This window comes from Camelus ferus, chromosome 16, assembly GCF_009834535.1.
Source record: "Camelus ferus isolate YT-003-E chromosome 16, BCGSAC_Cfer_1.0, whole genome shotgun sequence".
Taxonomy (NCBI): Eukaryota; Metazoa; Chordata; class Mammalia; order Artiodactyla; family Camelidae; genus Camelus; species Camelus ferus.
In genome coordinates this window covers 17,567,203-17,581,223 of record NC_045711.1, presented here as the reverse complement: position 1 = coordinate 17,581,223, position 14,021 = coordinate 17,567,203, and the positions used below count along the sequence as shown (strand labels likewise).

Below are 14,021 nucleotides of genomic sequence, written 5' to 3'. Positions count from 1 at the left end.
CGTTCTTAGTGGTGAAAGACTGCTTTCCTCTTAGGGTCAGAAACAAGACAAGGACATCCACTCCCACCCCTTCTAGCCGACACTGCACCGGGGATTCCAGCAGTGCAGTAAGGAGAAAAGACAGCTGGTTTGGAAAGGAAGACGCGAAGCTGTCTTTATTCCCAGGTTATAGGATCATCTACTTAGAAAAGCCTGTGGAATCCATAAAAGAGCAACTGTAAGTAACAAGTTTGCAGGATACAAGATCAATACAGATAGTAACAATGAACAACTGAAAATTGACACACAAAAGCAGTACCAATTACAACAGCATCAAAAATATTAAATATTTAGGAATAAATGTGACCTGTACACCGAAAACTACCAAACATTACTGAGAAAAATTAATGAGACCTACACAAATAGATATACCACACTCACGGACCAGAAGATTCAAAGTTAAGACATCAATTCTCTTCCAAATTAATCTCTAGATTCAGTACAATCCCAATCAAAATGCCAGGAAGCTTTTTTATAGACACTGACAAGTTGATTCTAAAATGTACATAGAAATGCTAAGGATCTAAACTATCCAAAATAACAATTCAGTAAAGAATTACACTGTTAATTTCAGTTTACTGTGAAGCTATAATAATCAAGACAGTGTGCAGTGCTTTATTAAAAGATTAAATTTTTATTTACACAGAAAAATCACATAGCTGTGAGATAAAGCAGACAAAATATATCAGTCTAGAGAGAACAGAAATACTCATACGTAAATGATAGGTTGATCCTGAATTAAAGTGCCAAAGCAATTCAGTGGGGAAAGGATCACCTTTTCAGCAAATGGCTTCAAGAATAATTGAATACTGATATGCAAAACAGTGACCTCGAACCTTACACACCATAAACAAAATTTAATTCAAAGCAGATCATAAGAGGGGAGGGTATAGCTCAGTTGTAGAGTGCATGCTTAGCATGTACAAGGTCCTGGGTTCATTCCTCAGTACCACCATTAATATAAATAAGTAAAAAACCTAATTATCTCTGCCCACCCAAAAAAACCCACAAAAAATAAATAAGAACTGTTTTTAAATTGATTACAGACTCAAATGTAAAAAGCATAAAATCTAAAAATCTCTAAGAAGAAAACATAGAAAATCTCAATGACCTTGAATATGACAAAAACTTCTTAAATATGACACAAAAAGCAGGAAATATTAAAGACAAAAATAAAATGGACTTAATAAAACTTAAAACGTATGCTCTCCCAAGGATACTATAACAAAAGGCAAAGCTTCTTTATCCAATCTAGAAACAACAAACACATAGATACATATTTCCTAAATAAGTTTTGTTTGTAATAACCAAAAACTGGAATAAACAACTACGTAAGCAAATTGTTGAATACCCATAACCAGCAACAAAAAGAAATTAACTACTGAGATGCGCCAGAACATGAATAAATCTCAAAAATATTATGGGAGTAAAAGAAGCACTTATAGATAAAAAGTTCATCTGAAACTCAAGACAAACATAATGTGTCACGACAGAAAGCAGGTCGTGGTTTCCCGGGCGCTGAGGCTTGCGGGACATGGGGGAGGAGGCCTGCCCTGGATGGGGCACAGGAGAACTTCCTGAGGTAACAAATGTTTTCTTCCTTCATTTTGGTGATGTTTTATGGGTACAGAAATCTGTCAAAATGTACACATGAAATAAAATTTTTACTATATATAAACTAAGCCCCAAAGTTGATTATTTAAAAAGCAGCAACAAGAACAATAATCTAGGGAACCAGTCATCAGATGAACAGCATCACTGGAGGGCACACAGCCGAAATTCAACATCCAGTCGTGGTAAGAATCCACAAGCGAGCACAGAAAGCAACTTCTTCAACCAGAAAAGGGCATCAACCAAACAAGTACATCTAATACTATAATATTAATAGTGAAAGAAGCAAGGTAAGGGTGTCCACTTTCACGCTGTGTCATGACCACACCTGAGCGGCGTTAGCAGCACCCAGCAGCAGCTCAGCTATGTGTGCTGGGAAACTTGCTTTCCTGTTCTCTGAAATGACCATCTCACCTCTTCCCTTCTCTTTTCCCCCAGACCTCTTACATCCCTGCCCCTGGCTTGCTCTATGCCGACAATTCCACCTATTTTATTTTCCACAAGGTGAGTCAATCATACAAACTCACCTTCCTACCAGTAAGTCTCTCACAAAGGTGAGGCTCTTTAATACAGCACAGTAATACCATCAGCTACATGAAGTAAACACACACACATATGAAGTCTTACAGGGCCTGGCTCTCACTCAGGAACTTATGTTCAACTTGGAGCATAAACATGGGTCTTAACTTAGAAACTCTAGGCAACTGATACTTTTCTATCAACAACTCCTACAATCAGAAGCTGAGATATGGTCACTCTCTGAAATCTGGCAGAAAGCCACAGTAAGAAGACAAAGGTAATTCACCCCTAAACTTTCGTTCCCCATCTTTGAGAATGGTTCTTGCCATTAAAACATATATGTAACAACTGTATTTGGATTCTGACCGATAAATGTATTCAAGAGGAAAACTAAAGAAAAACACAAAATACACATGAAATCTGCATCACATCTGCTCCTTACCTGCTGATGCCGGGTGCTGGGGAAGGTGTACTGAACAGAGTGGGGAGGATAACGACTTTGTTCTGTGCTGAATGCTCCTTGGTTGGGAGGATAACCTGAACTTGACATTATCAGTAAAGAAGTCCTCACCAGGCTATGAGATCAAGTCCAACAAGCAATCATGCTTCTGGGAAATCACCTGAACAGGATGGGAAAAAACAGAATTGGTAAGAACTAAAGCACCAGGTGGGCTTCTCATAACTTCTAATTATAGTTACATAAACAAAACTACTACTGGCAGTAAAAGCTTTCTCTCACGTATTTATTAAATATAATAGAAGTTACTGGGGGCTTGAAAAATATCAATGAATCTTTTTCTCTACAATTGAAAAAGGCTCTTTATCACAATACCAGCAGTCACACAGAGCAACGTAAACCTTAGCAAGAGGCCTCGCACACGGCAACCATTCAGTAAATGTCTTCCTTTCGATAAATGTCTGAAAAGCCAACATTAAATATTACAAAAACAAAATTCTATGGCTATAAATTCTGGGGCTGTGAAAAGGTCAACTGTTAAAAGGATTCATGAGTATTTATAAAGTAAGCATTTGTGCAGAGGAAATACTGTCTTTATTAAATAACTCTGCCCCCAAATGACAGCCTTAGGAGGCATGAGGGATGGAGAACTTTCAAGGACGAACAAAGTGAGCCCATCACTTCAAGGAACACAAATGCCAATCTTTTTTTTTCTTTTTTGAAAATTAGGATTTTGGAAAACTTTGCATCTGCCACCATGAGCCTGATTGGCTTCCCTACCTTTCAAGACTTTTGTGGCAATATTGGTGGTGATGTTAACAAGTATGAGTTTTTGATATCACAAAATGAAACTGGAAGATCTGCATAAGTCAGTGAATCAGTATTTTCCAAATGACCAATACTGATTTACAAAATTATGCACGAGAGAAATATTTAAAGTCCAGGACATTTTACCACAATTAAATAAATAAGGTGCAAGATAAACCAATAAATGTTTAATGTGACAGGAATATGAAAGGTGTATTGACATGGTTTCATAGTTCACACAGCAACTAACCTTTAAAAAATTACCACTTGTCTAGTTTGGGTGTGATATCAAAGAACATCCACAATTACGTAAACACTACTATAAACCCCCTCCCTTTTCCAAACGCATATCTGTGAGGGGTTACATTTTTTTCCCATAAACTTCAGTCAAAACAACATACTGCAAGGCTGAATGCAGAAGCAGAAATGAGAATCAAGCTCTCTTCTTTTAAAGCCAAATACTGAAGAGGTCTGCAAAAATGTAAAATAATGCCACTCTTTTCATCAAACTTTGTTTTATTTTGGAAAATACTCAATATAAAAACGTTATTTATGTTAACATGTGGGTTCGTATTATTTTAAATGAATAAATACCTTTTAAAGTTCCCCATTTTAACATCTAATATGGTAAACATCAAAATATATAGCCCACATAAGCAAAAGCTCTCTGGAGCCATAAATAATTTTAAGAGTGTAAAAGGAGTCTTGAGACCAAAAAGTTTGAGGACCACAGGCTGAGAGAACTGGGCCATCTTCAGGCTGCCAAGCAGCGCCAGTGTCCTAAGAGGCCGGTCACACACACACAGATCCCCGCACTCCCGCTACACACTACGCCTAGGTAGGGTGTGGCTTTGACATGAGGTTCGTTATCAGGTGAACTAAACTGACTGGGCCAGCTGGTACCAATCAGACCTCCTCCCAGAATCTGAATCGAGCCCCTCAGCAACTGCAAAGCGGCCAGAGCAGGAGCCAAGGTGAGTCAAAGTGTGGGCCAGAGAAGCCACCGGGAGGAGGGTGCCCCAAAGCACAAATGGTAAGACTGACACCTTTGACTTAGAAATTTTTTTTTACTTTTTCTGTAAGACAGACACCTTACAATGGCAAACCACAAACCGCGCAACAGTAAAATTTTAATTTTTTTATATATTTATGTATACCATACATGTACAGATTAATCAGGAAAAAACGATCAAAACAAAAATGTAAGACATGACAGGAACATGGGATTAACAGAGGAAATAAAGTTAATGAAGCCAGTCAGCTTCATCAACGATGCCAGAAAAGTAAGACAAACTAGCAAAATATTAAAAAATAATGCCTGCTGTCGGTGAGGGTTTGGAGAGAAAGGTACTCTTTCACACACGACCGGTGTGTGTGTAAAACAGGTACAGACTGCCTTCTCAAGAGGAACGGTAACTCACACAGCGTCAGCCTTGGAAACGCGCACGGCCCCCCACCCCAGCAAGGCCGCTCCTGGGAGCCCATCTGACTACTCACTACGGAGACAGCCCAAGACTCAATGCCTGAGGATGTTTCTCACGGAGCTGTCCTAAATATCCAATACATGAGCTTAGAAAATTGTTTTTCAAAAAGTTTAGCTAAAGGAAAATTTAATTAGAGCAAAAAAAGTTCTTATAAATGAGAACATTTTGTTCTGTAACAGTATGATTTGTGTATACCATTACTACTCAGTTTTTCAAATGTGTCTATCATGTCTTCACAAGATCTCAAGACCAAAAGCAGAAATGTCATATACATATTCAACAAATATTTATTACGCAGTATACCACTGTGTAAACACTGTCTTAAACACAGGCACAGAACAGTGACCAAGATACTGCACCTATTCTGAGGTGACAAAGACAATAAATAATCACAAAACAATATGATAAAGTGCTGTAAGTAAAAGAGGATGAGAGGAGCAGGGAAAGGAAGGCATGCCTGGTGGAGTGATCCCAGCACGCCAGTCTCAGCTAGGATGACCGTACGCCCCGATTTCCTGAAACAGACCCAATTCATGGCTGTTGTTCCAGCGCAGCTATTAATTATGCTCCATTTCCTTCTCAAAACTATCCCAGTTCAGGTAATAAATTATATTCTAAGATGACTTTAGAGCCAAAGCCTTGAGAAGACAAGAGCACTCCATGGGGAGAACTACAGAAGCCCAAAGGCAGAGTGAGGAGGGTGCGGGAGGGTGCGGGAGGGTGCGGGAGGGAGGCAGGAGTGGCCAGGGTTTGCTGGTGTGTGTGTAACCTCTTTGCTACAAATATTTTCCTCCAGAAGTCATAACTTGGTTCATCTTTCTGAAGACCTTCCCTACCTCAAATTTTAAAGTCCTCTACCTTCTCCTCTTACACTTCTTAAAGTTTTTAACCCATTTAGTACCTTAAAGTTTTTCTAAAATAATGGCAAGGTAGGGGGTCTAGCTGTGTTTTATTTACTAACTATAGTTAATTATTTAAACAAACCCCTTATTAAATATGTCTGCCTTTCCATGCTGATCTGAAATGTGAATCATTCTTAATGCAGCCCAGCAATTTTAGTATATACCCTACAGAAACTCACACTCTCATACAGAAGGATATTTATTGCAGCAATGAAACTGGTAAATTTGAAGACAGCCTAAACTCCATAACGTGGTACCTTCGTATGATAAAATACTATACGGCAGTTACAATGAATAAACTAGAGCTGTGTTTTAAAATATAAACCTCAGAAAGTAAAGCTTAGTGAAAACAATTTACAGAATGATACATATGTTCAAAGCACAGAAAACAATACTATGTATTACTTATATTTACACAGCTTTAGTTTTGTTTCCATCATTTTAAAGGATTTGGGAAGAGATCAAAATTCAGTATGCCAACTTGATCCAATTTCCCCATTTTAATCAAATTCTTTACCTGGCTAGATTTAGAAAATAAAATGTTCTACAGAACTGTCATTCAATCTAACCTTACAACAAAACATAGAGAAAACTGCTTTTCAAACGTCCTGCGGTACCAGGTAACATTCACATGTGTTAAATAACCCTGCCATGCTTACTACTCATTGCCCTTTTCCTCCCGTAGGAGACCACGGCCGTGATCACCAGCTAGGACCAGCTGTCTCCCACACGTCTCCTGCCTGTTCCCCGGGTCCCAAGGTAAGGAAGTCAGAAAATCCAAGTACTGGGAGGTTTAAAGATTACCCAACTAACACTGGGCTGTGCAGCCTTCTTGGCGAGTAGGAGCCATCCGAGGAGCCAAGGTGTGCTGTGAGGCCACACATGGCCAGCCGGCGCGCTCCCCTCCTGTACACCTGCGCTTGCTGGGGAACGGGCAAAGCCAGCTCGTGGGGGGTCTTGTCGGTAGGGCTGTTTGTTTTATTTTGTTTTGGGGAAGAATATTACATGTATGATTTAATAGTTTCTAAAAGGACCACAGAATACAGAGAGAAACATCTCCTTCTCACCCTTGTCCCCAGCATCCACCCAGCTGTCCTCCCAGAAGATGACCAAAGTCACCAGCTTCTGGAGTATCCTTCGGAAAGTCCTTGCTCTCTCTCTCACCCTCACACACACTTTGCCCCCACATAAATGGCAGCATAGTAGATACACACTGTCCTATATCTTGCCTTTATTACTTGACATTCATTCTCATGAGTCTGTAAAGAACGTCTTCATTCTTCCTAGTGAATCAGAGTATTTCGCTGTATGAATGTTCACAAATATTTCCTAAGTTTTCCAAGTAATTCTGATCTAAACCCCTAAGAAATGCTTATGTGATCTGTCTGAGCTCTCCTCCCAACTCAGACATCCTGAGTAAATAAAGCTATAAATGGAATGGAGAGGCAAAAGGAAAGATCTTAGCTCAAGGTCATCCAAATTTTTTTCCAACAGTGGCCTACACGATGAGAAATCTCTGCAGTACGGTGCTGTCTGTGGGATGTTTTAATTCTCAGCAACGGTGAGTCCCTGAGTGCGACACGTGCATTCAGTGTCACTCAGATATGAATCAAATGATTCGTCCATGGTTCCCTTTTGTCAGTAACCAATCCTTCACGATGTCCTAGTTCTCTGATGTGATTTTAGTGATGTTTAACTTGAATATCTTAAAAATAAAATAAAGTTAGTTACTATCAGCCCAGTACAGGTGGCCATAAAACATATATAATCATATTTTAGGATGAAAATAATATGCTAAAACTAGGTATCACTGTTGAGCACATTTTATCTGAATTTTACAGATAAACCCAGAACTAGCCTCCAACATTTTGCAGATAATAAAATACAGTAAAATGAAATCAGTCTATTTAAATTCCTTTTTGAACCTTCCCATATTAACACTATAAAGACACACACACCAATTTACTCAACAGGAAACTTATCTTGCAAAACAAAATTTGAAATGGAATCCTAAAAAAAAAAAAAAAAAATCCCTTCTCACCAGGAACTCCTGGCTTCTGGCCTACAATCTTTGCATAACCAAAATGTACTTGGATAGGTTTTCAAGGTGGCCTAAGTGATCTTGGAAAAAAAGCTAAAAATATACTTCACTGTGGAAGGACTGCAGATGCCTCTTTTTAGATGAGCAAGAGTGACTCCACCAAGGGTCACAACAGAGGTGAAGCCCACATTTTTCCAAGGAAGAAAAAGGCCCCTAGAAAATACACAATTCAGTTTTCTTTTAAATAATCAAACAATAAAAACTTTTGATACAAAAGTATGGAACAAGGGAGTGGCCTCTATGACAGTGCAGATGCCAAACTTAGACACTAAACTGAGGCAAATCAGGTCTCCATCTCACAAAGCAGCTCAGCTCCAGTCCAACTCCAAAACTGCATCAGGAAGGGAGAGGCGCAGGGCCACCCCTGGGGTATCCCGAACACCCAGGGATCTCCAGACCGGCGATGACGCAGGGAAAGCCCATCAGAGCCCATCGCAGTGCCCAGCCTCTAGGGGAGGAGACAGGCTGAAAATCATCCAAGTGAATTCTGTAGTTTGTACGAGATCAGAGTGGTGCTAAACTGGCATCAGATTTCTCCTGTAAAATAAACTAAAGCATTCCTCCCTTTGGTGGGAGAGCTACTCTGAGGGAACGCCATTAACAAGGTGTTTTATACTCGGCCTCTGGACATAAGGACTTCTCACTTAGAAGCTGGGGAACTAAAGAAAGAGACATTTTAGTTCAAACTATCCTACTCCCAATAAAGTGATACTAAAAGAAATAGATTAATCAAATAATTATGCCCTTATTAATATAAGAATAGACATTCAATAAATAATTCCTGAATGAAGACAATGCCGCTTTGTCCCCACCTAAGGTGAGGAAGGAGAAGTTCCCCAGGAGCAGCGGTGGGCAGCGACTGGGGACTCCGTGGTGCAGCTGCACCGTACTGAGCAACAGTCACTGCCTAAACCTGTGAAAATGAAGACATTTCAAAGCCAAAATGGACAACTCTTTGCCAAGTCTCTCCTCCATTAACACAAAGAAAGAACAGTGTATTGAGATCAAAAATTTTTTAAGTTTAGATGCCTGGCCGAAATTAACAGACACACCACCACCTGAGGACAGCACAGAAAGTTACCATTTTTATGCCTTTGTTGTGCACTGAGGGCTGGCCTGCGTGAGCTCACCTAGAACATGGTTCCATCATCATCCATCAAGTCTTCAGACAGGCTAAGGAACTTCCCCAATGTAATTTTTTAGCTCAGAGACAACCATCTTAAAGATCACGTTCCGCTGCCTCCCCACTGACCCACTAGTAGAGATAGCGAGACGGCAGGAAGCAAAATAAAACAAGGCTGATGAACAGACTATTTCTAAGGTATATACCAAGATACAGTGGACAGACAGCAATGGACTTAAAATGCCCTGAATTCTACACAACAAATAAATAAACAAAAAGTAAATAGAACCATTAGACCCCCATGAGGCAAGGACCCTTTCTTTCCTGCACTCACGGCCCCCAGCACCTCACAGTCAGCTCTCGGCAGCACCCCGGGCACCAGCAGGTCCTCTTCCCCCTTCCACACCCACCGCCCCCTGAGCCGCCTGGCTCCTCCATCCACCCCCGTCCTCATCTCCTGCTGCAGGAAGCTCCTGACTGGACCTCCCACCGCAATATTTTCTCCACTCAAAATGCCAAACGTTCTTTTTAAACCATAAATCGGAACACGTCACTCTCCTGCTCAGGACTCCCGGGGTTGCACGCACCTCGTGGCATCAACCTTCCCTGGGGCCCACGGCGCACCTGCTCTGCCTGCTTCCTCCCCGACGACCAGGAGGCCCCCAGCATGGGCTTCCTTCCACGCCCTGACCCCGTGCCAAGCCCGCCCTGGCCTCCAGCCCTTGTCCTTCTTTACTCTCTGCCTGGAACCTCTTCCTGGCTCACCCACGGGGCTGAGGACTCCTCCAACTTAGGGCTCGGTTCAAATGTCATCTTCCCAACACCCTGTGAGGCAGGCTCCCACCAGGTACCCTCTTCACTCCTTCACAGATTAAGCAGAATGTGAAAGGCATTCATTTGGCTTGACTACACTGTCTCCCCCCACAAGAATATGAACACCCTGTTAGATTCGCTGCTATATTTGTTGGCAAAAGAAATAAGAAATGCACAGCACTTCCTTGAAGAAATATTTGAAAATCTACTGAAAAAAAAAAAACACAAAAGTCTGTGTTTGAACAAAAAAATAGGAAGTACATAAAAGTGTCAATTTTCCTAAAAGTAACCTTTGAATTCAAAATTCCCAATCAGTATTCAAGTGATCAATCAATATGGGAATCAATATCTCCACAAAAATCACAGCAAGATTTCTTCTTGAACTTCACAGAATGACTCTAAAGTTTACCGCAAAGAACACATACACCAGAATTGTCAAAGCCTGGGGGGGGGGGGGCGGGGGACAGAGTAATGAACAAGTGACTAACCCTACAGGAATATTAAAATTATAAAAAAAAAAAATAATTTAAAGGACCTGATAATATATAACAAGAGATCAAGAGGACATAATAGATTAGAAACAGTTCCAAACATACTTAGTAAATGATAAAAATTGCAAATCTAATCACTGGGGCAAAGGCTGGATTATTCACTAAACAGTGTTGACATAACTATTTGGGGGTAAAAACACTCACCTATACCCTCCCAAAGTGTATGTCTATCTCATTTCCTATGCTAGAAATGAATTCCAGGTGGACCAAAAAAATTAGAAATTTTTTTAATATTTATTTTTTTTTTAAATTTGGGGGTAAACAAAGTTTATTCTAGGAAAAGCAACTTATTGAGAGAGAAAACCATTTTAAAATTTACATATATGTACTGTTCATTGTTTCTAAGAACAGTTTAGAGTGTTAGGTTTTTAAACTTACATAGCTATCAAAGGAATAAAGCCAACCACAAAATGAGAATCAACAGAATGCAGTAAGCCGGTCACAAAGGACAGTCAGGTGTGCTCACAGATACTCAAGAAATCAATCACCTAAGTTGTAAATAAGTATTTCATTTATGTCCTTTTTTTTAGATTCCACATGTAAGCGATACCATATGGCATTTTTCTTTCTCTTTCTGGCTTACTAAAAATTAGAAATTTTTTTAAAAGGAAAGAAAAGCAAAGAAAAAAAGAAACCGTGAAAGTGTTGAATTAAAACCTAGGCACTTCTTTGTTCTAAAAACACAGAAAGGTACACAGTCAAGTCTTCCTCTTACTCGTGTGCCTCTGTCACTCAGTTTCCTCCCTACAACATCACCAGTTTCTTGGGCTTTGTTTTAGAAATATTCTATGATACATATAAAAGCAAATATGTGTATGTTATTTTTCCTTTTTAAAACAAGCAGTATATACTATAATATTCCTCACTTTGCTTTTTCAGTTTGATGGCTGGGGGGATATTTTAAATCTTAGAGTAAGGAAGGTCTAAGTAGAGCACGAAGCCCAGACTAATAATGGAGACCACTAACATCTACTGACTTTTTACTACCACGTGCCGGCCTTTCTGCTAAGGTTTTTTACATTATCTCCATTTCCATTGTACAAATAATGAAATCAAGGCTTAGAGAGGTTAAAGAAGGCGCCCAAGGTCACCAGCCAGCACAGGTTCCGGGCTGGATCTGCCTGACTAGATGATGCTGTGAAAGAGCAGGGGCGTTACCAGGACGTGAGCCGCGTGAACCGCGTGAGTGCCTTCAGGTCCACCCGAGGAAGACCAATAATCCCATCAAAAATAACCAGAGAACAAAAGCCAGTGATTTCTAAAAGAAATACAATGCCCCTCAATAAAAAATGTTCACCGTCAACAGTGGTTGATAAAAGACTATTAGAATCTCTTTTTTTTCCTACTTCTTAAATTGTCAAATGTGGTCATTTGTCCTATCCAGTGCTAGCCAGGGCCTGCGGCACATCCATCCAAATCCACACTTCATGTAACGGCAGCTCCACGTAAGAAATCTAAACTACAGAGCTGCTTGCACATATATACAAAATAAATACACACACACACACACACACACACACACACACACATCACTACAGCTTTGTTTTTCTGACAAAACACTAGTGGCCATAAACTGATTAAACAAACTATGGTATTTTCTTTCATGAAAGAGTATTATGTAGCTGTTAATAACAGAAATAGCTCTAAATACACCAATGTGGAACAGCAGTAAACAAAAGAATAATACATTATGGTCCCGTAATACAAAAAGTTACACACACACAGAAAACATCTGAGAGGATACACAACACACACTTAGCAAATTACACGCAGGAAGTGTTACTTTCAATTTCTGTGTGTACTTCCACATTGCACTTCTGTAAAATAATGCATTCCTTATAATAAATAAAAGACAAGTAAAGATTTTAAAATAACATATCCCCCTTCACTCATTACACCAGTTCTGTGTAAATACAGAGTATGGTCTCCTCCTGCCCCGCCTTCTGCTGGGTCCATCCCCTCCTCCCTCCCCTCCCCCGCCCCCCCCCCCATTCTTACACACACACACACAGAGTTAATGGACTACAAACTCCCTCCTTCTGGCGTATTTACCATGTGTATTTTAGGCTGTAACTCCTAGAAAGCATAAGTTTTGGTTTCATTCCAAATACATAAAAGTTACTGTTACTCAAAACTGTATTAAAAGAACTTAATCAAAAGTAATACAGTTAAATGTCTTTGAACAGGAGTTCAAAGACATGATGATTACTACTTAAAACAAACATTTCAAAATTATACAAATCTATATACTATTGCCAAGGGAAATGAACTGCCTGAAACAGATTACTCTGACTCTGAACTGTATATGACAACAAAAATGTCAAGAAAAAAGTCTGTCAGTTAAGCAAAAGCATGCAGGGGAGAGGCAATCTGTAAACATAAAGGTCACCCTCAGAATAAATGAGTCAAATTTTCCCAGAAAAAAAATGTAACCTCAATTTATTCTGGTGTAATATCAATTTATTTCTGTGTAACAATTAAAAAAAAACAACAAAAACAGAGAAACAGCCCAAGTTTTATTCCTCACGTAGAAACTGCGAGGGGGGTGGGGGGGGGTCATCAAATAATTTGGTCATTTTTAACTTTTCCTTTGCTCTTGACTAATCTACTTAGAGACTTAATTTTTGATATAATAAACAAGGACCCACTGTACAGCACAGGGAACTGTATTTAATATCTTGTAACAGCCTATAATGAAAAAGAATAGGAAAAGGAATATTTGTATGTATAACTGAATCACTATGCTGTACACCACAAACTAACACATTGTAAATCGACTATACTTCAGTTTAGAAAGAAAATAATTTCAAAGTATAAAAAGTAATTTTTGATATAAAACTAATCAAGTACTATCCTTTCAAAAAATTCTACAATAATCCTATAAACAAACTGCTCCTAATCCACATTTTCTCCTAGCAATAAAACAATTCCAATTTCCCTGCATATAGAAATTAATATATTTTCGTTCTAATATTACCTGAAAATACAAATAATCTGAGAGGAATTGATTTCACATTTACTTTCTTCATTCCAAAAATCCCAGTAAACTGAGAGAAACTTTTTTTAAAAGAAATGCTTTGAAAATTTACTGATTACAGACATTTTCACTGACACCAGTGAATTTCTACCTGTTTTTTAATTTCCTCAAACTACTCATCATCAAGTTCCCACCTGTGAACCCATCACCTTCCAAAACAACCACAGCACGTATCTCTGGCAGCTAGGCTTTTTATGCGTTCAACCAGCTTCTGCTACCCGCTTCCTGAATGCAAAGTGTTATTCTGGGAGTGGGGGCAAGGGAAGGATGAAAAACAACTGAGATACAGACATGCCCACAATGGGCTTACGGTCTGGTGGGGACTAAATGGACATGTACATAAATAACCAGGACGTTCTGAGGCATAAGTGAAGCACTGAGAATTTCCAGAACAAAAAAATACGTCTTCAGAGAAGAGGGAGGAGGAAGAAAACTTTGTGGGTGAAGTGACATGTGACCAAAAACCCTTAGAAAAAAGAAAGAAACAAAAAGGCAGTATCTACTACACTTAAAGGTGTGGTAGAGTTTGGAAGAGTAGAGCAAAGAAATAGCATTCCAGAAAAGAGCACAAAATGAG

General features: G+C 39.4%; 1 protein-coding gene across 17 annotated transcripts in view; it reads right to left on the bottom strand.

Moving 5' to 3' along the window:
* The window catches only part of NCOR1 (nuclear receptor corepressor 1), a 134,373-nt gene that overhangs the window by 115,700 nt on the left and 4,652 nt on the right, over window positions 1-14,021 (bottom strand). For 16 of the 17 annotated variants that reach the window (XM_032498876.1, XM_032498877.1, XM_032498883.1 and 13 more), the window contains exon 2: window positions 2,612-2,789. In XM_032498876.1, coding sequence (XP_032354767.1) covers window positions 2,612-2,719 — 108 coding nt within the window. In that variant the 5' untranslated portion in view covers window positions 2,720-2,789. Of the gene's footprint in view, window positions 1-2,611; window positions 2,790-14,021 lie in introns of those variants that run through there. The other variant, XM_032498892.1, reaches the window with a different exon arrangement.